General features: G+C 34.7%; 1 protein-coding gene across 4 annotated transcripts in view; it reads left to right on the forward strand.

Moving 5' to 3' along the window:
- Positions 1-27,835, forward strand: part of PHF14 (PHD finger protein 14) — a 167,700-nt gene that overhangs the window by 90,590 nt on the left and 49,275 nt on the right. For 2 of the 4 annotated variants that reach the window (XM_051612745.1, XM_051612746.1), the window contains exon 17: positions 16,315-16,432. In XM_051612745.1, the coding sequence (XP_051468705.1) occupies positions 16,315-16,432 (118 nt within the window). Of the gene's footprint in view, positions 1-5,758; positions 7,052-16,314; positions 16,433-17,468; positions 21,504-27,835 lie in introns of those variants that run through there. The other 2 variants (XM_051612747.1, XM_051612748.1) reach the window with 2 other exon arrangements.

The raw sequence follows: 27,835 nt of genomic DNA on the forward strand, positions 1-27,835 counted from the left end.
AGAGTCTGAAGCCCTTTTAGCCTGCTTGGAGATCAGGCCGGCAAAGCGGTCGATGATGAGGGTTGGATTGTGGTTTCCCTTGTGCGAATGTTTCTCTGGGCATGTCTGGGGTTCACGGGGCTTCAGAGCAGCCTGAATGTTCCTGCTGCTATAGATACCTCAAAGCTCTTAAAACTTTAAAGTAAGATTAGACATTAAAACTGATTACAGTGGAACTTATAATCTTCTATGATACAAAAAGTTGGAAAGACACTGAAGGACTGGCAGTTGGTTTTTATCTCCATTTGGTTGCTAGTGAGGTTTTCCGAGGAAAGCTCAATTTGGTCTTTAAACCATCTAGTCATGTTTAGATAGTCAAGCATGTTGTGTGTACACAGGTAGCCTAAGATTAAGGCTGAGTGAGTAAAGGCCAACTTAGTTCTGCAGTGAAAATGTTTTCCTAATTTTATCTTTCACTTCCTTCCACCTTAATGAAATAAAATCCAAAATAAGGGGGAAACAAATCCCAGTCTACGTGAGAAAATACCAAATGGCTTTCTTGTAAGGCGAAGTTTTAATTTTCAAATAGTATATATACTTATGTAGGGGATCAAAAGTATTTTGAAAATTACTGTCATTTGTTTTAAGAAATACAAAATTTTGTTTTGAAATTTTCACATAATTAAAGTTGAAAACATTCTGTACTTAAACTGGTATGTACTTCTGTAGACAAAATAGCTTTTTGATTTCTATGCTTATATTGCCTTTCCTTTTTTCTTTTGTTGCTTTGACACTTTTTGCATGTTAAATCCATCTTGTTGGGTGAAATAATGGAACATAATGTGTAACTTTGCTGTCAGGGTAGATATGCATTTAATAAGACTTCCCATCTGTTCGCTTTCAAAACCAAGACAGCATACAAGCTGAGAAAAACTAAGCATGTGGTAAAGGCATTATGTTGGAGATGGTGCATTAAGCTACTGAGCTTCACAGTTTCAAGTAAATTTTATTTATATTTTATCTTACTGACTTTATAACATGGTTACATTTAACTTACTTGTACTAATGCTCCATTGATAAGTTTGCCCTGCATCCCAGTAGTTAAGGAAGCTGACTCGTAGTCATTTAAATAGGAGAGTAAAAAGCAGTTTAGTATATTAAAATATTTTAAAGTGTAAAATTGTTGTGTACTAAAAAAGACTACATTTCTTTTTTTAATCTGCACTAAAACTAATTTTTGAAGCAATGCCTTTTTTCAGGCAGCAGTTAGGCCTAAGATTTAGAATTTATATTTTAGTTACTCATTAATTAAACCAAGACCTTTCCCAAAATACTGTTCTGTACTCCTCAAAAAGTTGACTTGCCAACTACATATTGCTGGCAACATCACCACATCCTGATCAGATACAGTTTCATTATCATCTAATGATTATTGCATTATTCCTCAATATTAAGTTAACCAAGTATCTGAAAAAATATTGCTTCCTGAATAAGAGACAAAACATCTCAGGTTGAAAACTTTGTTCTGAGTTTTGGAAAAAATATCTTTATTAAGGAGTACACTAGTACTTGTAAACGAGTCAGTCTGAGGTGCTATCAGTGTCAGTCTGTGTTCCCCTTAATTCTGATGAAATGTAAACAAGATGTCTGTTGTTTAGCAGTGCAGCTAACTACATAAACAGGCTCTGTGGGCAGTGGCCTACTCATTTCCCCTCAAGGCTTTTTAAATTCTCCATCTATGCCACAATGTTTTTTCTTTAAGGTTTCTGCAATTTAAACTTAACTTCAGTTGTGAAGTTCCTACTGGTACACTCCTCTTCTGTTGAAAACTGTTGTAAACCTGACTTGTACGGGAAGACAGGATTTCATACATAAGTTCATAAGTTATTATGGTTTTTTTTTGTTGTCTTTTGAATTAATGCATCACAATACTCAGGTGAAAATATGTACAATCTTCTACAGTGTAAATTCCATGATACTGTGCAATTGGGATTGAGAATCAGATTTGTACTGTCATATGACCTTGTGTTTTACAAGCCCTAATTCAGTATTTCAGTAAATAATAATAGTAATAATAATAATGATGATGATGTTCTACAATGTTTTTGTTTTTCTAACCGCATAATGAATATTCTGGCAGTCACAAGATTTGGTTGAATTCATGGGTTGGCATCCATTTGAGTATATTTTATCTCACAGTGAGTAAAGAGATTTAAATTGAAAATGCTCTTCTTGTGCTCATTCAAAATAATAGCAGGAGGAAGGAAGAGTTTCACTTTAAGTGGAAAGGGATAGTCATTCCTTGCACTTGCACACTGCATCAGATAGAGACAGCTGCAAAGGAAAGATATGCATTGCAAAACCCAGATCAATTGGATTCAGTCAAATCCAAATGAATTTACCTCAGTCAATAACCTTCCTTTCAAGTTACTGAAATCTTCCTGGCCCAAATTTCTCTTGTCAGGTTACTGAGTTTTGCCAATGATTAAAGTATCTTGAAATTGCTTCGATAACATCAAGGACCTTGTTGTGACAAGGTCTGTAAATGCAGTCTCTTAAAAGAGAAAGCTGGGTTTCATGTAGAGTATCGAGTGTATTGACTTAATTTTTTTTTCATGGGTTCTCAGAACCTTGAGTTCACAAAGACAGTGCATAATGAAGGAAAACGACACTTTTATTACTGAGTGAAACTATTTAGCATATGCGATACCGATATTTAATCTTTTGTATAGCATATGTAATTTCTTCTAGGTTTTGAAACAGTTTGAAAATGTGTTCTTGTTTTGAAGTGGGCATAGTAGTACTTGGATATTCTGTAAATCAAGACTACTGCTAGTCTTGATTGTTTTTGTCAGTCAACATGTTTATGCAGTGACCAGCTCTAGATGTCACTATTTATGCTCCAGTGTGCCAGTTACTAGAATGAAACAGAGCTTTTCTATTCCAATAGTAGTACCTCAAATGCTGTGCTGTTTGGTCCTTCTGATAACTTTTTTACAGGCTAATCAATATTGGTAAGTACAAATCTGTAGCCATTCAGGAAGCATTTATTAATGTTTATAACTCGATCAATGCTGAGAAGAACTGAAGTAGTTAGCGGTGCCTGGAAGACAAGTTGCTCATTGTTGTTCTGGGGGTTTCGTGGTTGGTTCCCCCCCCACTAAATAGCTCTGTAACTCTCATTAATGGAGTTGTGGGTACACACTAATTCCTGGGATCAAGGGTTGTACCTCAAGCACTGAATTTTAAAAGTGGTTATTAATTTTATCACCTTCAGTTGGCTTAGTGTTTACTGCAGATATGGTTCCTTGCCCTCTGGGTACTGCAGTCAGTAGAAATTAAGAGTGGATGTGTAGGTGCCTCGATTCAGTGTAAAACCTCTGTAGTGCATTTCATTGTATTTGAGTAAGTGCCAGGAGGCTGTTAAGCATTTATTAGGAATGGGAGCAGCTATTTGTGTGAAAGGAGGGTTTGGAAATGGTGTGTAGCGGAAGGAGAATAGCAAATGCTGGGAGTAGAACAGGAGAAAATAAATCAATGTGAAACACCCAGGGAAAAATTCTTAGTAAGTATCTCTCCAAAATCAGTAGTCAGCTGTCAGCTGAGTTTGTGGGTTACAAGATTAAAAAAGCTATTGTATTTATCCATTTACATTGCTTTGTCTTTTACCAGTCTCTTGCTGGTTTGAACTGGGTTTAAATAAAGTCAATAGTGATTTCATGACTAATAATACTCTAGAAGTGAGAGGGATGAAGATAACCGTAAATTATTTTAAGTCAGATTTTAAAAACAGTAAAAAATGGAAAATTGTCTCAGCCAGTTAAAAAGTAAATTCCCTTTAAGATATCAGTAAACATTATAATATTCTTTAAAATCTCTTTGTATGTGCTGTCAATGAAAATACAATGAAAGGAAATATAGGAATCACTAGTGCAGGTATAGGCAACTTGTGCTTCATACTCAGTGCCTTTGTTGTTACAGCTTTACCTAAAGTACTACAAAAAATTAGAATCTTGAATTTCCTCTTCAGTTGCCCGTTTCCTCCATGAGCCTTCTTAGACTTTTATTACTTTTATTTTATTATTAAATTGAGTTTCTTGTTAAAATTAGTATCACTTTTTTATTAGTTCATCTATGAAGTTTGTTTCATCTATATGTTTACATAAATAGAATTTTATATAGGAGTGACATATTTATATATAAGTACATATGCATATATGAGTACATATATGTATGTGTGTGTATGTGAGACATACACATAGACATTTTGAGAAGCAGAAATAAAACCTTGTATAAGAAGTATGGATTGCCTTGCTATCCCAGATAGTGCGTAGCTTATCACATTCTGATGACCTGACTCCAGTGGAGCAGTTGCAGCTACTCTAAGTGTTGCTGAGAGGATAGAATTGGCACAGAGACCTTGAGCTTACCCTGAACTGTGTGCTGATGCAACCCTTCATGTTTCTGCATTTGAATGTGCACCCGTGTCAACCTCACTTGCTTTGAGGTGATCAGAACAAAACCAGTTGCACTAGCTAAGAGGGGTTTGTAGCAAGATGACTGTTAGATGTTTTACTGCTCAGTTTTTCTTCAGTTTTCTTAAAAAGTACAAAATTGGACTGTAGTATTGCAATTCAATATTGCAATTGATTTAAAAATCTGGTCATGTCCCAATTAAGAGATGAAGTGAGAAGTGAAATGGATTTACATTTATTACTTCCTTTGCTGTCCTGATTCTTACACTCAAAATCCTTATACTCAAAAGCAGTTTTCAAAGAACCGGTTTTGGAACATGTGGCAACACTATAGCTGCTGTTCTTCAGAGTGTTATTGTTTCATGGAACTATGACAGCAGCTTAGCATTCCCCTTTTTTTTCAATTCTACTTTAAATTTCAGAGTAGAAAACAAAATAAATGTAGTGGATACTTTATGGTAGGTGTTTCTTCAAAAAGATATGTGTATTTCATATGCCAGCACAGCTTAAAAACAACATGGATTTTTTTTCTGCATAAAATTTTTTAATGCTATCAGTCACATTAGTTTGCTGTATTGCAAGGAGTTTTAAAGAGTTTAAATGTAGACAATGAGTGCTCTAAAATTCTATTTATTTAAAAAAAATAAAGACATCCTTGTAAGGTATGTGTCATGAGAGAGTCAAAGGACGGGAGGTGCAAGTAGGAAAAAAGCTGTGAAAGCTTTCAAATTGTTGCCTCAAAGACATTGTTTCAGAAGTGACTAAAGCTTCCTATGTACTTAATTAATAAATTGCATTAGTAAAGAAACCAACCCTTGCTTAATGCTTCTTAAATCCTAAGACTTATTTTCTTTCAAATGCTGTTCTGTAAACCAAGCATTTTTTAGAATTGTAACGCCAGTACCCATGTTGTTTGTGCTTGTCATGTAGTCAGTCTCATAGCTGCATTTGTGTGGGTTTCAAATCTGAGGAAAATACTAGCTTCACAATCAAACCTGCTTGTATTACATTGTTGCTTTTATGGTTTGTTTTTTTTAAAAAAGAAAATAATTTTCTCTGTCTTATGGTGGACTGCCTTAGTTTTTTGAGCTCTATTGAGAAAAAAATTTAAAGGATGCTATACTTCATGTAATATTTTGACACTTCGAGACCCTTGGAAGTTTGGTTTGAGTGTCTTACTTTATTTGGATGAGAGCATACACATTGCTTGCATTTAGTGTGATGTTAAAATGTTTCATAAGACAGATCAGAGCTTCTATGATCTTTCAATGTTAATATTTTTTTCTTATCACTTTACTGTATAGATACCCTTCATGAGACACAACTCTGCCACAACTCATCCTCGGAGGCAATCCTGGAACCCTCTTTTATATTATGATTTTTAAATGTGGATAAAGCTCTCAATAGAGTACCTAAAGTAAAGAAGGACAGCTACCTTGTCTCTACTATGAGCTTATTATGACAAAAAGTTGAGTTTGCTTGGATAGAATGTAATTGATTGGTTTGTTATTTGGACTGACAAGGTAGTTAATTTGCCTGCATTTTTTTTGCACTAATCAGGAACATTTCTTATGTGCATTGTTGAAAAATCCCGGATAAATGTCTTGTCAGAATTGTCCTATTAAGTTATGTCTTTTTCCCCTGTGCTTCCTCGGCAAATTATGTTATACAATACTTGGATTCACTGAAGAGTGACAGAAGCCTGTGGGACTTAAATATTGTGCATTCCTTTATGGTGATACTGAATGAAACAAGCAATGGTTTGCCATCCACCTGCCACTCTACTTATATGCAGTTTAAAGGAAGATTTCTATATAGAACACCGTGTTGTACATAGACCTTACTGTAAAAAGTTTTGTTTCCTAAAAGTAAAAAAAAATGTTCAGTGATAATGAGACCTGTAAAACACTTGAGACTTCCTATTCTGAAGGAATAGATTAACCACAGAAAAACTGATTTTCTGCTTATCAGTATGAAATAATTATTTCTGACTTCAGACACTCGAGTGAACAGAGCTATAGCTATGTTGCTTTCTGAAAAAGTTTTAAGAAAAAAATTTGAGTATATGCAGACATTTTATTTGGCTTACTTCTTTGGCAGTGTTCAGAACAAGCTTATCTTGTCATAATACAAATATGAAAATGTTACATAAGTTGGGAAAGGAATGAAGAACTGATCACACAGCCTGCCAGCTGAGATCTTCGTCTTCGTCCATATATATCCTGGTAGATGCAGACATAGTATTTTGATCTACAAATGGTACTGGTCCAATTCTTAAATCTACAGTAGCAGTGTGTTGGCATCTTCATTGTTTTCATCTTGAACTTGCTTGGAGAAATTCTGCTCAAATGCAATCACACTTGTAACTTTATGACATACAGTCTTTGAATTTCTTGAGATACAGTGTTTTTTGTCATGAAGACACATTTTCATTTGAAAATATTTTTTAAACTTAAGAAAGAAATTAAATGCTGTAATAAGTAATAGGAGAAATATACAAATTTGTGTATACTTATCTACAAGTCATATCTTACCAGGGCATTTAATGTTTGGATATTATATTAAATAAAATTAACCTGATGTCTAACACGTCGTTTTGTTTTAAAAAGGGGGTGGGATGATAACAAGAGTTCCAATTTTTGTGCGAACTATCAGGAATGCTTATCATTCCGTATTGGTGAAGCACACAAAGACACCTTTAAAGTAAAAAAAAAAATGCACTAGGAAATAGGTATTAATGCAGGAATTTGATCATTAGGAATCAGTGAAGCCATTTCAGGAAGAAAAGGCTAAGTTTAGTGACCACTTATCCAGAATTTTGAAGTACAGTAAAATGTTACATCCAAAGGCTGTGCTAGCAAGGGGGAGAAAAGAAATTTTTACCTGTACATGATACTGAGGGGAAAAAAAAGAAAGTAATGTTTCCTGTGATTTATGATCAGTTATTAAACTGACACAGTGTTTGTATTGTGAGTAAGAGAGAATGATAAATGCAGTGTATCTTGGCCTTAGTAAGACTCTTAAAATACTTCTGAGTGTGACATTTGCTAAATAAGCCAGAGAATTTTTCTGTTAATTAGGCTACAATAAAATATGTAGCTGTATAGAAAACCAGACTAGTTACCATGGTCTCACTGTCAAATGATATTCCACTCACTGGGTTCCACTCAGGGCCATCCTGGATTCAGTATTACTATGTTTTTGTTAATTTTTGCTTTAGTGTGTTATGTGCTGGAATAAAGAGTTTGGTTACATTTACAGTTGATGTCGGTATGATGTAAGGCATTACAAGCTTAGAATTAAAAATGGAATTTTAAGAAAACAGCCAGAAAAAGCATGCAGTGTGGTAAAGGAAAAAGCAAATCACTCTTTTGTGCATTATGATGGTACAAAGAGTAACTAGTTAAGTATGTGTCTTCAAAAAGGAAGGTGTGGGGGACTCTGGATCACAAACTGGTCTTGAATTAAACTGATCATACCTGAGATGTACAAAGAGAGGTCTTGAAAAAGCCTCAGCTTGCATATTCTGTCCACTTTGGCAAGAAACATAAAATCCAAAACAAACTGAATTAAATGATAGGAAGACTACAGGAGACATAAATGAGTAAAAAAGCTTAAAATAGTTGTATTGCTTTAATATAGAGAAGACAGGGGAATCTGTCTTCAAAGAGCCTGAATAAATAGATAATGAAGAAAGAAGTTGCTGTAAAGAGGGAAATAAAAAGTTGTCATTCAAATCTGGTCAGACAAGAAGTCGGTTAAATTGTACCAAGATGATTTGGGTTAGGCAACAGAAATGTATTTTCTAACACTGAGAATAATTGCACTAGCGAAGTACGTTAGGGAAGCTGAGTAATTTCTGCTAGTGGGGGATTTTAAGGGCAAACTGCTACTATGTGGTAGAAACTTTGAGCATTGTTGACACTCCCTTGGACATGTTTGGTATCCTAAAGTGATTTCCTGCTCTTATTTTATATGTTTGTCTCCCAGCACAGATTATTTATAGGATTTTGTTCCTTTCTTGACACTTTCTTTTGACATTTATTTAGTTTTCAGTCTCTCTCTCGTTCATGTGAATCGTGATGTCACTTGACTCTCTTCTTCTGGAAAGCCAGATGTTAGCATGCAATATTTCACCTTTTGGAAGAAGTTTAACGGTCATCTCCAAAACTGTAATGGATTCTCTACTAATTCACGAACAATACACTATTCAACAATACACTAGCAGCTACTAGTCTGAATACCTGAGAATAGCACTATAGATACACTCATGTATTACAACTAGAATGTACTTCAGGAAAGCTTATGCAGTGTTTGCTAAAAGCTTTTTAAAATTTTTTTACTCTTCAGTTTGTCAAGGGTGTTATCCTGGTTCTTTCAGAATTTCCTGGTTTTCCAAAGAAAGAAAATATTTTGGACTTTTTTGGGGGGCTGTACTTTGTGTAGCATTACCTTAATACAGACCTTGTAGGCATTGTCTTCACAGAAATACTTAATTTAAATTTTAACATACTGTAAATATAAGTTATATACAGTAGCTGTATATTAACAAAGCAAATACATTTGACATAGTGTTTACTTCAATATATTCCCCTGTACATGTGTGCTTCTAATGAATTTTGCAAAATAATTTGTTAATGCCATGTGTTTTATTGTTTTGAAATACAATGAGAGAGAAGTGAGCAGTTCTTGCTTGAAGGAAGCTGTTCACATACAGGTATAGTAAATAAAGTTTATTTATAGCATTCTTATAATTAATTATGTACATGCAAACTAAATTTCATGAAACATGATTAGTGGACCATTCAGAAATAATGTGGGTTACAGAGGAACGTCACATAATGATAGCCAATTCAGATTCTTCCTTGCCCATAAATGAACAGTGTTAGGTTTTTCGATTTGGGGCAGTTGGTTGATTGTTTTAGTAATAAAAAGTGTGAATTAAATCAAGTAGGAAAAGTAGCAGGTTTTGGGCTTACATAATAAACTTAGCTAAACAAATGTCTGCTAGGTTAACGCTTATCTTCTTTTGCTCATTTGTAGCATAATGAACACTATTTGTCAGTTTTGTTAAAATGAAGTATTTGATGTTTCGGTTACGTGATCACAAGTATCTGGGGGAGTAAAAATGTTGTGTTTTTTTTTTTTTCTTTTGAATTCACAAGTAGAATGTTTAGTTTATCTTTTTTGCTTTGAAATAGAACTTCATAGAGGTCAAAGCCATAGAAATTCATGCTGTTCTGTAATATAACTAGTGCTAAATACAGGGTTTTTTTAAAAAAAAAAACTTAGTTCATGTAGCAGAGACTGGAAAGTGTAGCATAGATCCTCTGAATGTATGAAGGGTTTCCTACAGGGCTGTTGTACACTAAAGAGAAAAAATAGTTGTTTTATTAATGCCCTTGAGTTTGGACAGAAATTTGAGTAAGTTAGAGAGTATCCATTTTTCCACATCCAAAATTATGTAAGTACTTTATCATGAAGCCACTGTTCAGGGAAGATAATAAGCACATCCTGCTCTGTCAGGCCACGTACCTGTCTTGCCCATACATTGTCTTTATCAGTAGCAGGTAGATACAAAAACCAGAATGTAATAATCATCCTGCCTCTCTTATATTCTCTCACCTTTCAGCAGTAGCCACGCCCCTCTCCCTGGCATAACAGAAGAGAATAATAGTTATTGTCTCATCCAACACTGCAAACTGTGAAAGTCAGGGACTTCCTTTTGTATGCTTGCATTGTACCTAGTGTAATAGGAATGTGAATGTGGAATTCGTGTAATATCATAAGGATTGTGCTTCCCAGGAAGTGTATTTAATTTGCTTAAATGAAAATTATAAAAATATTATAATCCAGAAAAATTCAGATTGAAAGGAGCCTCTGGCAAACATTTGTCCAGCCACCAACTCAAAGGAGGACTTAATGCAAAGTTAGATGTAACTTTGAAATTAGATTAAGTTTCTTAGAGTTACATGTGGTTAAATTTTGAGTGTCATTAGAGATAGACAGCCTTTCAGGATAACCAGTACCTCTGTTTGAAGAGGCTATATAATTGGGATATGTCCTGGTTTGTATTCAGTATTGTATGCATGTGAAGCCACCTAAGAATTTCAGTACTGGAATCTGGCACACTGCTAATGGTGAAGTCTCGTAAAGCTTGGCCTGGCCTATGTGAGGTTTTTAAATTATCCTGGTGCTAATAGCTTCTGAAAACTGTGAAACAGAAACTGCAACATGACTTGACCACTTTTAATTGTTGTGGCACTTACAGAAAAAGTGTAGAAATCATGGAGAGGAAAAATAGCTTGTTTCATTTGATCCTTAATATGTTTTTCTCTTTTGATGATGTTCTGCCTAAAACCAGAAGAGTTGCTTAGGATCTAGACCTCTGCATCACTTTTGTTTTGTGCTTGCACTATGACTTATCACAGCACAATGAAAGCAATATCTGTTGGAATACATGAGGCTGAATTGAAGAGTTTTGGTGTAGAATGGCAGGGTAAGATACTAAAACTTTTCTTCAATTACCTTCACATGGTTTCAAGAGATGTCAGAAGAGAAAGCTAATAAGAAGAATGTTTTCCACATATGCCATAATGGTAAAATACTGTTGCTTTGGGCTCCTTCCTCAGTAAGTAAAATAAATGTACTTTTTGGACTGCATTAGTAACAGTGCAGTAAATACATGATTGTGCCATTATTTCACTGTTACGTCTTTAATTTTATTCTTTAAATAAAGGCACAGGAAAGCACCTTCTTTGACATTACATGTTCTAACCCATCGTATTAGTATTGATTCCTGTTATCCAGAATTTATCACTTCTGTTGTCTGGTAGCAGTTAAGGTATCACAGGAGCACTCATCTGCTCCCATCCAGATTCAGTCATCTTGGTTCTGTGGTTTGACATCACTTCAGCTACATCAGCTTGCTTTGTTTTTTTTTTGAGGAATACCTACAGGCTGTTTTCCATTCCATCTACCATACAGTCACTACCAAGAAACAAACTTAGGACAGTGCTATAAACTGCCATAGCTCATTTTAAGTTCACAGTTCTAAGTTGTTCGTTTGAACCCAAGAATGTGCTGCAATTTAAAATTAACTCGTGCACATATCTTCAGCTGTTAAAAGTTTCAAAGGGGCCCAGCACTTGGACACTAAGAGATTAAAGGGGATCAGTGCCTGAGAAGAAACTTCTATTCCTCAGATGGTAAGAGCCAGAAATGAGGTCCAGAACAAGCCAACAGAGAGATGTGTATCAATACTTAAATCCACACAGGTGCCGGAATAGCCCACATGTTGCATCCCATCAGCTAATGGGTGACTGAATGCACACCCATCCCACTGCAGGTCTCTGGGAGTTTAAAAATTCTGGATTAAATTACTTCCAATTTTGTTGTAATTAATTCTAAATTTGCCAGAATAAGGCTTATATGACAAGTTCTCTACTTTTATATCAATATGTAGAAAAGTTTTATGGTTTTGGTTGTTTTTTTTTTCCATGAAAATAAATCTTTCTAAGCTGTTGTGATTAATAGGGAGTAGTATATATATTTTGTTATTTTGTATTTTTTCAGCACGCTACCTTTTGGCATGACACTGCAGACAGACAGTGTGCACTGATCTGTACGTAAGTGAGATTTTCTGTAGTCTCTGAAGCATATTTGGAAGTTTGTATTTAAAGATTAGCTTATTAATGTTGTGTTTCAGGGACATGTAGGTAATTACTTTTACAGCTATAGATGGGTGATGTTGTCTTGTGAATGCAAAATAGGTTTCTTCACTCTGGCTGAATCAGCTCTTTGTGGTTTTTGATGATATTAACCAGTGACTTACAAATGTGCCAGTGATGGGCAGGTTTTGCATTCACTGTTCCTCTGTAAAAGCATAGGTCTTTTCCCCAGTGCTCCCAGGAAGACTTCTGCAGGCCAACTGATAAGACTTCCTCCTGTGCAGGTAGATGAAATGTAATGAAATTGAATGTGTGTGCTGGGCTTTGTAAATAAAATGAGATTGACCCCAGCCATTATCTCATTTATCTCATTTGCATTGTAAAATCAGTATCTACACTATTGATTAGAGCATAATGAGTTAATTATGAACTGGAAAATGCAGAGTTATGTTGGGCTTGAGCACAGCCAGCTGTACTGCTAAAAAACTAATAAAAACAATCCAAGGGCATGAAAAGATAGAGATCACTTTATTAAAGAACAAAGCAGACATATTTCAGGTATGGAAATGCCTTAATCAAGTGCTTGTTTTTTTGCATTGAAGATCTAGCTGACCTGCATTCTATACTTTCATAACAGAAAAATGTTTTAGAATTTTTTAATTTATTAGCCTAACTCCTTCAGAATTCACCTTCTTCACACCCCATTTTCTTGGTATATAGTGGGCTTATATCTGTCTTCATTAATTGCTGCAGTAAGGAACACAGTGATTTCTAATTTTGATGCATAAAGTAATTTCAGGCTTGTTAAAACATTGATAGTAAGCAATTACTTCTCAGTTAGAGTTAATTTTAGGAGGTTAGGTTAGCTTGTCATTGTATGGAGCTCTTTTTATTTTCACGAAGTTTTTAGTACAGCTGCTAGCCAGGACATTAATTGCATTGGTAAATCATGTACTCAACCACAAAAAAAGTTATCCATAAATAATGGCAAGATAAAATTTGCTAGTTTAAGGGCTGTTTTGAAATTGTGACCTTGAATCCACAAGGGTAAAAATTTTAACTGAATGTTTAAATTGGAAGAAGCTGTTTCTTTCCCTTCCCCCTCGCCCCCAGCCCAGTACTTTTAAATTGTACTATTAAGCCATTGTCAGGATGGAAGTGGATGATATTTGTAAATGACAGCACCGTGTGGCTCCTTTGCTCTGTAAATGTCCATATTGTGATTGATCTGTGAGTGCATTTACTGAAAGGCTGCGAGACTGTCAGCATGATACCTTCTGTGACCCAATGATTTCATTCTCTAATTAATTTGAAAGTACTCCTCATTTTGTCTCGCTTTCTTATTTTCTGAATCTGACAGTGGATTTTCTATCATTTTTTGTAGCTAGAAAAAAGAACACAACTAATATTACAAACTTCAGGGTTTAATCTGATTTTTACGAGTGCCATTTTAACCTAGGTATAAGGTTTTCTTACGGAACTGGGAATTAAGAATACCAGTTTTGTTTTCTGTACTGTGATGTGTGTAAGCTTCACTCAGCAGACAAGCGAGTTGCCAGACAGCTAGAGCATTATCTTCAACCAAGGTTCAGCATGTATTCATCCATTTTACCAGCATCATGCTCAGGGAACTTCAGAATCAGTAGCATTGTGTTTCACAATAGAGAATTTGTTTTCCAGTAAAAAGCAGTATAAAGGTATATATCCAAATATATCCAAATATTTGGTATAGTCTCATTTTTATCATTGGACAGCTTTTTAGTCTTGATACAGGAAAATATGCTTTTTTTTTTTTTGCAAAAAAATTTCTCAGCTGTGCAGATGCAGACAGAAGCAATTAGTATCTGAAAACTTCCATATAGATAGTTTAAACTCATTCTAGGAAAACGCAATTTTTTCTGCTGCCAAACTAAACAGCTTTGAAGTGATAAAAATTAATGACAATAAATATTAAAAACATTCAGGTTTAGAATGGCTCTTCCAGATCTGTATTTAATTTCATAATGTTCTGGTTATTTCAGCCCAACCTTGCTAACTCCCCAAGTGTACTGGCTGAAGGAGGTGTCAGGAAGTACCACATTCTAAGTACAAAATGGAAAAGATGTAAAATATGGCAAAGTGTAATTTTAAAGGAAAAACGTTTTCTTTTGAATGCAAAAATACTTCTGTTTATAGGCAGTCATTTCAGAAAAAATCTAAATTAATACTGTTTGAAGTCAGATGTATATTTTAGGATTAAGCTCTGAATATGCACTAAATTAGTCAGAAATAGTGTGATGCTTTATTTTGTGCTGCTTAGAGGATCACAAACAGTTTACAAGTATGGAGATCTGATAGGCACTGCTCAAATGTAAGCACTTACATGAAGAAGATTCTAGATACAGAAATGGGTTAGTAAAAATATATTCCTTTACAGATGAGAACATTAAGGCTCAAAGGAGGCTTAATCTTTTACTGAAGGTCACATACACTGTTGGGATGTAGAAGGGTAACCTATCTCATCTCCCACTCTCAACCTTTTTATTATTTTAATATGCCTTTCACAAGAAAAAAACTGCATATATTCCCAATTGTAAGTAATATATTTCTACATTAGAACTCTTTTGTCTTGAATAACCTTGAATAATTTCCTTTTTAAGCTGTTTCCCATGTCCTGGAATTAGATTGAGTTATTACTAAACAATCCCAAGGATATAGATTGTAATACAGTATGTCTCATTTTTTGAAAATACCAAAAACCATCTCAGTCCAGTGTTGCATACTGTTGATAGGTAGATTTTAGCTTTTAATTTCTGCTTAGCAGAGGATAGTACATGCAATACCCTTACCAGTGATCATGTCTTACATATAACTGCTAAAAACAAGTGGCTTCCCTAGCAAGCACATCCTTAGCAACAAGGGCAAAATTATGTACTTAGGTTAAACAATCGTCATCAGAAAATGGTTGCTTCTTTTAATTTGGAGACTAATCCTTGGAGAATAGTCACATGAACATTTTCCTCTGTTTATACAGTAGTCTGTTGTGTTAGTTGAATCCTCTTTTTGATGTGCTCTGTGTTCTGTTGATAAGTTAGATCCCTCTGATCTGGTGATGCCTGTGCAATGCTATTATATCAATTCTGGGGGATTTCAATTTATTTTTTTTAATGTTTGTAGAGAAGACGATGAGTGACCAGGGAAGCAGAAAAAGAAAGTGTAGGGTATTTCTTAGAATTTATTTTTTTAAAACATTTCTGTATATTGGCTTTATTTCACAGTTTAAAGGCTTATTATGAAGAGAATATTGCAAAGTCAATTTGCAAAAAAGCTTTCTTTTTCACACAAAAGAATACAGGGGATTATGCAAATAAAATAAAGTTCAGCAGGATATATGAAAATCTCTATTTGCTTTTAAAATCTTTTTCTCATTTTGAGCATATTGTTGTACTAATTTTAAAATTCTTCTGTGAAACACTTGTTGTATTGTAGCATTTCTTCAATGCTGGTACATTAGGAATGGGTGAACAATAGCTGTGGTGTATGTTTCAAGCTTTCTATGTGGACCATGAGTAAAGCAAAACTCTAAATAACATAAAGTGGTTGTGTCTACATAGTGCAGTTTTGTAAGTGAAATCACAGTGAAATCTTTTTAAGTTAATGCCCCTTTCAAAAAAATTCAAAGCAAATCAGAAAAATATGTGCATTTATTTATCAATTACATAGTCCTGGTGTAGAAAATAAAATTCATAGCTACAAATTATACTTGAGTTGTTGAATATGTGAGAAAACATTTCACAATGTTTTCCTTGAACAAGTATATGTGTAAAATAGTGTCTTAAAACTATGAGAAATCATTATTGTCATGGTCTAAAAAAATCACAAATATGAAAAAAATTACAGCGAATGGCACTGAAGTATCTGTTTTTTTCTTTAATTTGCAAATTTCTGAAGTAATGTCATTTATATAATATTTATATGATGACAAAGTTGATGTCTGACTGTCTACATCAGAATATTACACATTACGCAAAATCTTCCTGAAGCAATTGTGTTTGAAAATACCCTGTATAGAAAATGGATTTTCTGTATCAGGATAATGGATCAAGAAATCTTGTGCTGAGAACCACAGGGAAGCTGAATCTAAAATGGAATAGAAGTACCATTTATATATATATATGTGTGTGTGTAATTATTTTTTTTTTCTGTTACAGGTGTGATGAATGCAGGCTTTGCTACCATTTTGGCTGTCTAGACCCTCCCTTGAAAAAGTCTCCTAAACAGACTGGCTATGGATGGATTTGTCAGGAATGTGACTCTACTTCCTCCAAAGTAAGTTAATTCGTCCTGTGAAATAATTGAAATGTTACGGTTTTAGCAGTCTTAGCGTCTGAAGTTTTTGTTGAAATGCTATACATAAGTCTGCTGTGAAAAATAGTAGAAGGTCATAAAATTATGATTTCAGATTCTCTGTAAAACACGCAAAAACCAGAATGTATGCAAAATGGAAATATTCTTGGTCAATAAAGAGAATTTTATTCTCCTGGTTAAATGCTTTCTTTTCACATCATGTTCTGTCTGAGAAAGTAGTGAGTATTAATACTCTTATCAGGGTTGGTAACATTATTGACAAGTGGAAGTATTTAAAGAGTAGTACAGAATACACATCTCAAAGGACAGAGAGAGAAAATGCACATTTTTCTAAAGAATTGAAGATTTTTTTGAACTACTAAGTCTGTTTTTTTCAATGGAAAATAGTTCGAAGTTTGTTAATAGTTTATGTTGATTGGTATGCCTTGATCAAATAAAACATTTTAAAACCAGCACTAAATTTTGACATGGATTAGCTCTTTAATAATACTGATCGTAATAGTATGCTTCTGTAGTACTGATGTTACAAATAATAAAGATTTTGAGTCATTGTTTTGTCTGCACAGAAGCTTCTGTAGTACTGGTATTCTTTTCTATCATCACCGTTATCTCTGAAGAATCCCTTTCCAGTTGATTTTCAAAACTGGATTTGTAAATGCATCTGATACCTCAATGTTAAAATGACAGAGCATTCTAAGTCTTTAAAGTTTTACAGGCTATCTTGCCACTTCGTATTTTGCAGAATTTTTTTAACTAATAAGGAAGTGATTCAGCATGTGGATACACAGGGACAGAGTTAATGCAGAAATGTTGTCATAAGTTACCTGTTAGCATACTTGGATATTTAAACTCTTTCATGATGTTAGTCTTAAAAAAGGAAGATGAAAAATTTTCAGAGAGGGGTCTAACATTTTGGCTTGCTAGTGTCCCTTTCCAACTGATAAAAAATGGTATTCAGTTTCACCATGAGGGGTTAATCAAATTGTTCCTCTGTAAGGAGATATGAAGACAGACATCGGAAATTAGCTGTCCACTACAGTTTGGACATCAAGCAATCATTCCTGAATACCGCTTACTTGCAATGGACATTCCAAGAGTGAATTAAAATGGTTATTGAATTTCTGTCACCTACTTAAACTAAAAGGGGTTCTTGATAATAGTAAATATCTTCCGTCTTTTGTTCTCCTAGCTTCTTATGAGTAAAAAAAAGCTCAAGGTTTGTAATTTCTAAATGTGTTTTCCATGAGATTAGCAAACTATGTACCAGGTGAAATTTAAAAAATGCTTTATCATGTAAATGAAGTATGATTTACTTCACTTAGCGCAAGACGTTTGTTAGTTTTAAGGTGTGTGTTGAAAAATACAATGTTATGAAGAGTAAACAAAGTTTATCATTAGAATGATGAAATATATTGTGTTATCTTAGTGATTACTACAAATTAAAAAAAATATTGTTACTGTGTCTAATTTTCTTTTTCATTCATAGAGATTTTTAAGGAGTAGATTTAAATAAAGTCTTTGTACTTTAAAGCACAGGCAATTTGAATTGTATATGAGTGAAAATGTAAAGAATATGAAAGATACTGAAAAATGGCCTTATGGGGACTCCTTGTGGTTTTGGTTTGTCACTTTCCCAAAGCTTTTCCACAGAGCTGTGCAGAGAAACTTCTCTGAAAAATCTGTATTTCACTCTATGCCTAAGTGTTTTTTTATGTAGCTTCTTTTTGTTCTATACTATCCAAACAACATGGTGTTGAGTTAAACTCCTTACAGACCTTCCTTAATACAAACATATTAATTAAAAGATTAGTTTTTTTAATGTAGTTAACAATTTTCAAATTCAATATTCTGAATGGATTTAGAATTGTGTATTATCTACACATCATTTTGCACAGCTTTTCACAACCAGGAGGAGCTGATATGATGGTCTTTTTTCTACCCCTCACTAGAGGGGATGATCTCTCAAATGTGTACTTAGAGCTCAGAAGAGGAAAACTGTAGAGAAAGTTGCGTTATTTGCTGCACTCTGCTTCACCTGTGGGTGAATTGCAAGCCTGAGCTACCAGCAATTTCAATCTCTCAATCACTTACTAAATCTGATTCTTCGTGTGTGACAGGGAAGTTTTGTGTATGGGTTATAGCAGCAAAAAGGGGACTGAATTTCCAGCTTTGGCTACAGAGACTATTGTTTAGCTTTTGTTCCCTCAACTTGATTCATCTGTTTTGACCCAATTTAAATCACTGCTATAGTATTAATTTTAAAAATTCCTCAGCAATATCTTCTGTAGCAGAATTGGGCCTTGAAAACAACCAGTAGGTAAATTACATTGTTTCAGTAACAAGACAGATCATAGTGTGTAGCATATAATAGTTCAGTTTTAATTTTAATTATGAATTTCAGCTTTAGATGTTCAGGAAGAGTTGCATGCTGCTGACAACGAAGAATGTGATTTTATTTTCAGATTTTGCTAAATACTTCTGGGTGTCAGCAGTACAAGGGATGTAATTTAGCTGTAATACACACTTGCTTAAAATTGTTCTCTATCACAAGTGTGGGACGTGCTGCTTCCATTTTGCTCATATAGTCACAGGACTCTCTTCCAGTTGTGTCAGTTTTCCACCAGTGTAACATATTCCCATATTACCCTGCCTGTCAGATAATAGACAGACAGTGACTTTGCTGTAGGGCATGAGGGCAACAGCTTCTCTGCTGGTAATACTCGCTGTCACTTTTATGGAATGGGTGATGCTCACTACTAAGGTCTGACAAGCTTTCTCATCTCAAAAACATTGTAGATTTTGTTACATCGCATGAAAGCTGGGGTAAACCTGTAAGCTCTCCATTCCTATAACATTACCCATCTACCCTGCCAAAGGATTACCTGGCGTTTTCAGGACGGCCAGACAGCACTAAATCATAAATTTGCAAATTGTTTCAAATAGTGATATTCAGAATGGATTTAATAAAAATGAAATAAATAAAGTAGAAGCCAAATCATTCAATAGCATTATGTGAAAATATTCAGTAGAAATAAGTGTAGCCTCACCATTTGTTCATTATGTGCCATAAGTGTCTCATTATAAGGTCACCATATGATTACATGCGGACTCCTTTATGTTGCCTTTCATTTAAAAAGTACTGTTTAAAAGTATCTCCTCTGGTTAAAAAAAAATTGCAAAAGGCCCAAGCAGCAAAGAATTTAAACATATATCATGGTGGTTACAATGACTGCTAGTTAGGTTGCTATCTACTCATCTTTGTTCACAATCTATTTTGCAACATGCTGCAGAGTGTGTATGTCAGGTCATTATTTGACTGCTGCAAGATCAGCTGCCTTGCCTCTAGACTTCTGTTTAGTTTGCTTTTATTTCATCTTTTTACTATATTGCATTTTTTCGGTGGAAATAAATTGTCAGGATGTACACATAGAATTCTCATCTAAGCCCCTCAGGAAATATTTTCTGGAACTGAAAATACATGACACACCAACCCTGGCAAACAGTATTTTTTATACACCTTCTGTGTTGGAAATCAATCATGGATTATTTTACTTCATGAATAAGCAATTTATTTTGGTATATCTCGCTTTCACATAGTGAGTAAGCAAATTAATTGGACACTGTAATATTAAAGTATTGAATATAATGTTGGAAATAGTATTTTTTAATTTAAAATAGTTTTTAAATGTACATTTAATTTAAAATATCTTAATCTGCTCAGATAAAAATAAAAAATTGAGCAATTCAATTTAAATCCTGTAGCCTGTGGAATTTTATTCTAGTAAAAAATAAAGTTGATGCTTAAGAATGCCGATATTGAAGTTTCTTTTCTACTCACAAATAATGCAGGTGATAATCTCATTATGATTTATTGAATTTAATTAATTTTGTTATTCCTTTTTCTCAAACTCGGACAGCATTTTTTTACATGGGTGATTTCATGCAGCTGTGTTAAAAAATAAACAGAGAATCAAAAATACCTTTATGTAAGCTCTAAAAATTTTGGAAATATCCAAGTTAAGGTGGCATGTGGTGCTTTCAGTCCTTTTTTTGTGACTGTATGTGGGTTTACAGCCTTTAATCACTTCACGCAGTTTTTGTTTTTTTTTCTGTAGGACCCCTGCCTTCTCTGACTTTAGCTGTCCAGGCTCACTGAAATAGATAAATTTGAGTTGAGTATTAAAAGAATATAGTAAATTCAGATTTTGCAGTACATGAAAACTGAAGCGATGATTTCAGAAACAGAAAAAAAAAAGGAAGCTTGACCTTACATGTGAATTAGTTGAGCTGTGACCAGAAAATCAAATTTTACTTCTGTCTCACCCCAGAGCTCCTATGAGTGCTAGACAAATGAACATTTTCAAAAGTTTAGTCATTTTTTGTCCTTGGTTGCTGTAGCCCAGCTTGGATTCCTTGTCCCAACATACAAAAAAGCTGATTTCTGAGAGTTGCAGTGGGTGACAATGTAAGCTATGTTTTGAAAGTACCAAGTATCCATAATGGTGTGGATAGACTATTGCAACTTGAGTAACTAATTAAATAGAAATTTGTATTCTCACTCTCTATCTTGGCTTCTGTTTTGCAAAATGACGATATTACTCCCTTATTTTAGACATTTTCCTTAGCTTTGTTTGAATTGCTCTCTGGAGCTGCCTTTCCATGTCAACTGACTATAGGAAGGAGCCAAGACAATTACTTCAGATCAGCATGGGTTTTAGTTTAGGAGGGTTTCTCCTTTCTTGAGTATCCACAGAAAACAATTGAATCAGCGTTGCATGGACAGACAATCTAGGCATTAACTAAACATTCAGAACAACACATTTGCAATATAACCAGTATCGTTAACATGTTATATAGGCAAGAAAACCATATTGGAATATATGAGGTTGGCACATTGGTAGTACATATGCATGCGTCATCATGTCCTAAATATTTTTTGTAGTGCTTTTGTACGTATCGCTTAATACAATGTGATTTTAACTAGTTCCATTTAAAATACGTATTTTAAAAAATAAACAAAAAATCTTATTAACCTTAAAGGTCTTTTGTTTTAATTGAAAGTTTTGGTTGCATGTCCTAACAAAGGGTGACTGCAGTTCTTGTACCCGAATTCAGTTATGTCAGAGAGACTGTTGCATCAGAGCACCTCCTTTGGAAGAACCGACGCACAATGTGCTGTCACCATGGCAAACAGCATTGCAGCTGAAAAATAATTAAAGAACACTGCTAATAAATCTGCCTGCTGATACAAGCAGAACATAATGTAATAGAAGAAAGTTCAATTTTTATGCAAGATTTTTCTGACAGAAGAGTGTTTCAAGGTGGTCTACAGAATAACAAATTGCATAGTGTGATTCACTGACTGCATTTGTAAAGGTAGAATGTATCTTCACTTTTACTATGTGTGGATATTACAGTCTATTATATGGTCATCAAGAATGATAGAGTTCAACATTTTGTGTGGGTATTTATGAATTTTTAAGGTGGTTGAGAAGAGTTGGATTAAACTACATAAATCAGATTAGGACTTTAGTTTCTTGTGTGACATGACACAAAATATATTTGTATAGCAACTGGAAAATATGTGGTTATTTTGAAATCATCATTGTCACTCTGAGTTTCTGAGGAGCAGTCAAACATTGGCTGTGGAATGTTTTCCTTAAAATTGAACAAAAGAATATTATCCAAATCTGTAAGGCTGTGTGAAGATTTAACACAAGTCCTTACACTACTTATGCCCTGTTTTAAAAACTTCAGTAATGTCAAATCTTGGCACAGAAATTAATTTCACTATAAAGGTAGTAAAAAAATATATTTTTTTTGCAGTAATTATCATTAGGCTGAAATCTTTCTAACTGTGTTGTAATATTTGCTCCCCAGATATCATATTTAAAAAAATGAGTTGGCACAGCCTCTTTTTTTCTGGCAAACAGGTACAATAGATCTATGTAATGAATAATTTATACCATAAAATGTTCCAAAAATAATCAGCCTTGAAATCAACTTACATGGGCCTTGATTTATGAAGAGCGGATAAGCTCAGCATAAAGTTAGTTGGTATTAAATCCCCAAATTAATCCAAATAATCAGATGCGCTTAGTTGGCAGAAGAACATTCTCATAGTGTAAGTAGGAAGCTTAGGTTTAAATGAAAAAAGAAGGCTAAGCACTGTAAAATATTTCTGGAACAGATGCTTATTTTAAATATTTTAATTCTCTCCGCATCAAAAGCAATTCTGTCAGTTCAAATACCCAGTGTTACTGACTGCCAGATCCTCCTCATCACCAGTGCTTGTACTTCTTAGGTGCAGCTTAACTATCAAAAAAGTGTAGTAAAAAAATGGGCAGTATAGTGAAGCACTGTCTTTCCCATAACCTTGTCTGAACAAGTGTCTCTTTGGTTACCAGGTGATAGTACATCTAATACCAGCCATGAGTTTAAAGAAACTCGAATTCAAGGACCTTTCTCTTAATGAGGAATTGTTGTTCCAAATGCAAAAGCAGATTTCGGGTTTTGAAGCATAACACTGGGATAGATCAAAGACTTATCAATTCAAATGTTTAAAAAAATGAAGTACCAATTATAACTGCAAAGTGAAATACATAATGTTTTTCTTGCATTCAACTTTGTAAAAAAAACAGCAGTTAAAATAAACCTGATTAATCTGTTTTCCTGGTGGTGTATTCTTTGAAAACTGAGATTTAAACCATGCACAGCAGTTTAAATTAGTATTTTTGTTTAAAAAGCCTCAGTGTAATGGTACTTTGTCCGAAAATTGTTTAATTTCCAAGATTCATTTTCTTTTTCCCCCTTTTTTTTTTCTTATCCAGGAGACTGAATAAGTCACTTGCTGCTTAACTTCATTCTCTCTTTCTCATAAACAGCCCAACAACACAGACTTTTTTCCAAAGTGCACACTGTTCTTTTCTTAATAGGAGAGCAGCAGTATTATTTAATGTCTTCCATAATGTTGAATGTTTTATGGCAAATGTAGGAGGAAAAAATGTTTTGGATACTACTGAAAGTGATTCATTCTGTCGTCATTATGCACAAGCCTCTTACACTACCTTTAAAATGATGCAAATGGTTTTTTTCAAGAGGCTTTGAAAGTGTCTGATGAATCACATTATTTCTGAGGTAGACCTGCTTTTCATGTGGTGTCTTTGCTTTTTTCTGACTAAAATTATGGTACTGAATTGAAAACAAACAAACATGGCTGAATTTAGAAAAAAGCTTGGTCATTAATTGTTGCTTTGCTTAAAACACACACCCATGTCTAATTTCCACTGTGACATTTAAGAGGTACCTGATTAGTAAAATAGACTTAAAAAATTGAAATCATAAGCACAGCATAGTGATTATACATGTTTCATGCATGTAATCTTGATGTACACCATCTTGTATTGAAGTGACTAAATCTCAAGATGTGGTTTAGATTAGATGGGATAACTGCAGCCTACTCTGAGGCAGTGGTTAAGGAAGCAGTGGGCATCTGTTAGAAATGCCACTGCTACTCCTTAACTTCTTTAGGTTATGCATCTAACAAAAATCTGCTTACAATTATGGTTTATCTGGGAAGTAGCTTTTCTACTGAATTATGACTTACACTTCCAAAGCCATGACAAAACAAATTTGCAGCCTACATTGCTCATTACTGTAGTGCTGAGTGGCAAGGAATCTGCTGGGACTTGTCTGCAATTGGAAAAAATCCAAAAAGCAGCAAGCATCATGTTTGAAGTAAAGCCATTAAACCTGGTCTATGCTAACACAGCATGAGAGAATAAAAAGTGAGAGTGCTTTTTCACCCTGAGCAGCACCTCACGACAGGAAAATTTTATACCTCCTCTTTGGTATGCAACTATGCACTCTCTCAAAGGATGTGAGAAGGCCGATAGAGGAAGGACAGAGGGAATGCTTGCTCCTTAAAGACCTGGAGGCTTTATTTCTTTTAAAAATCAATTTCTGGATATTTACAGTGTTGAGCAGCAGTGTGACAGTGAAATGTACATATTGAAGATACTCTGTTGAAATGAAAAAGACGTGGAGATAGTAGTTTTAACCCAAGTTTTCTGTTTTATATTCCTCTTTACGTGAAGTCACAAAATGAAGATATATGTGTGTGAAAGCAACAAAATTATAGCTGCCAGGTATAATAGGTTACACCATTGATACACATTTGTATCTATTTCATCAATCCTATTGTCTTCCTGCTTCTAGAGTTCGTAAGATACTGAACAGAGGTGGGCAGTATTAAAAAGCATATCCATTGTCTTCAATCTTTTCTAATTTGAATTTTCGTAAAGAGCTGAAGACTCAATAAAAAATAGAAGAAGGTGTGTGCTTTGCAATGACATAAACAGAGGGAAACCTGAGAGGTGCAAAGGTATATTTGGAGTCTGGTGGCATCCCATTCCACTTTATTTTTGTGAAGTTCTCTTGCTACCAAATTAATGAGATAAATTCCTTTACCTAGAAGTATATTTCTTGCTTTATGTTTTATTATCCTGTTATTTTGAACATTTTTAATATATACAATTAAAGAAGAATTATTTATGTTAATTCCTCACTAGTCAAAATTTATTAGCCTCCAAATTTTCTTAGCACATCACCTGTAATCCTATTCTATGTGATGGAAGAAGAATTAGATCTTCCGTTGTTAGTTTCTGGGTAAGGTCTGTACACGTTATCATAGTTGCCTAATTGCCTGCTCATGTTTACCCTCAAGGTTCACTTTATTTAAAAATGTTTCAAAGAAATGCAGCCATCTATGACACTTTAATAAGTGTGTCACTCATCAGTATAAATTACAAGTGCTGCCTGGGCAAAATCTAATCATACTGAATGAGGAGAGAAAAAGGAGAGGGGGGGGAGAAACCAAAAAAGTGCCATTTTATGAAGTGCTAAGCAAGTAACGAATTTTAGCAGAGTTGAGATTTGCTTTTTGTTGTAGAGTTAGATAGTGGTAGTGAGGTTTTGTCACCATTCTCCAGAAGACATTCTCTTGGCGCCAGCCACATTTAATCACATTTTGCAGAAGACAGCTGGGCATTGCCCATTTGTGCTGTGTCAGCCGCTTAACTTTGCAATTGAGTGTCTCATCGCTTGGATTTTAGCATTCTGTAGCAGAAAAGTTCCCTCTTCTTAAAATTGGCTCAGCAAATAGTGTGGGAGTGTAACTGTAATAGCATTACAATCAGCTCTACCAAGAAAAAACTGACATGTGAAATTTTAAGGTGTCTTTGGAAAAGATTTTCATAAAACCTGTAAAATGTATAGTGTATTGTTAAATTCTGATAGCAATTAAGTCTGTCTTAGGTTTTTTTAGTAAATATGTCTTTGGGAATGGTTGCAAATTATTACCTAGTTCAGTGGTTTGAAACACCTTTGGGCATATTTGAAAAGTCTTAAGTGTTATTTCAGCTGTGTCAGACAGTGCCAGAAGATTTCATATGTGGAAAAGCCTTGGAATCTGTATATAGCAGGATTTCTTCTAGCTAGTAATCTTATGAAGACTGAAAGGCAGATGATATCCCTTCAGATGTGGTATAAATAGCCAAGGAAAACAAGTGTCAAAAAGGAAATAGCAAGATAACTTAGTATTTATGGAAGGTACACACAAGTGTACTTAGGGTGGGTTAATCACATAACGCATTTATTTTTGGAAATAGAAGAGTGTCAGCAGTCATTGACATAATGAATACTAAATGTGTAACCAGTCTCGTGCAATAAATAAGGATACATATTAGGGACTAATATTTGCAAGTGTATTGTGTATTGAATGAAAATGCAGTTTGTCTGCTTTCTTCTGGTGCCTAATATCTCCACTGCTTGTTCAGGTTGAAAGTATTGCAGAAGGCAGAGGAACTTCAGAGCGAAACTTTTTATTTTGTTGCTGGTAGTAAGGAACTTTTTGAAGGTTATTATAAGATGTTCTATATTCATAGAATTGTAGAATCATAGAAAGTTTGAGCTGGAACGGAACCTTGAAGACACCAGTCCAGTGTTAAGATTTGTATTTTAAAATACAGGGATATGTATGTACTGTGCAATTGGTGCATTTTCCAACCCATGGCAGGGACACCTCGCACCAGACTGGGTTGCTCAGAGCCCCATCCAACCTGGCCTTGAACACTTCCAAGGAGGGGGCATCCACAGCTTCCCTGGACAACCTGTTCCAGTGTCTTACCACCCTCACACAAAAAAATTTCCTCCTAATGTCTAACCAAAATCTCTTCTCTTTCAGTTTTGATCCATTACCCCTTGTCTTCTCACTACAAGCCCATGTAAAAAGTCCCTCCCCAGCTTTCCTTTAGGACCCCTTCAGTTATTGGAAGGCTGCTATGAGGTCCCCCCAGAGCTTTCTCTTCTCCAAGCTGTGACATGGCCATGGTAGACAAGTGGGCATCCTCCAGTGAACCCCATGAGGGCTGCCCAAGCTCCCTCCCAGAGCCCTGGCCACTTACCCACAGCTGTCCCATGTGCCATGTATGGGCCAACACAGGGCCAACAGGACAAGGAGCTGGAGCAAAGTCATATAAGAACAGCTTCAAGAATCTTACATTTAAGAGGTAATTATGAAAAGTTTGAGTTTTGGGAGATGTGATTTATTAATCTGTTAATAATTCTTTCAGTAGAGTGACCTATAGACCTATTGTTTATGTGCTTTCTGGGTACAGCATAGATAGAGACTGAAAAGCTCCTTGATATAGAATAGTAAAATATTCAGAAGACAATTTGTACCCTTTCTCAGGTACTCTTGTTAATGTGCAATCAATCATTCTGTTCAGTGAATAATTTTTACATGCAAAATTGCCTGCTTCAGCTAAAAAATAGTTAAATGGCTTAAGCAATCCCTTGAGAAATGTGATTTTGAACCCTCCTAAGAAGAGGAAGAGGGAAGTAAACCAGGATCTTCCCTACAATCTTCCCTAAATCCTGTTAATTTGAACATTTCCTATTCATTTGTTTGAATGATTATACATTTTGGTATGCTCATTTTAATGGTTCTTAATCTGAGGTATCTTAAATTGTATTTATCTTAGCATTTTGGTTAAGATCAGGAATGCATTTTTGAAAGATACCACCCAGTTGCCATCAGTTGTTACGCTTTGGTTCACATTATGGAGTGGTCTCAGGAGTGTGCAAACTGTCAAGGGACAATAAAGCTGAGGATGTGTTCTGACTGCTAATGGACATGCCATCTCTGTGACCAAACCAGTCATATCTTTGAGACATACGTGTCACGTCTGCCTGATCCTCAACACCCACAGCTTTGCTCTACAGAATTGTTCCTGTCACACCACAATAGTTACTGGTATGAAGTGACTGTTAAAGCTGCTCTTCTGTTTGCTGTTATAAAGGTAT

Source organism: Apus apus, chromosome 2 (genome assembly GCF_020740795.1).
Source record: "Apus apus isolate bApuApu2 chromosome 2, bApuApu2.pri.cur, whole genome shotgun sequence".
Classification (NCBI taxonomy): Eukaryota; Metazoa; Chordata; class Aves; order Apodiformes; family Apodidae; genus Apus; species Apus apus.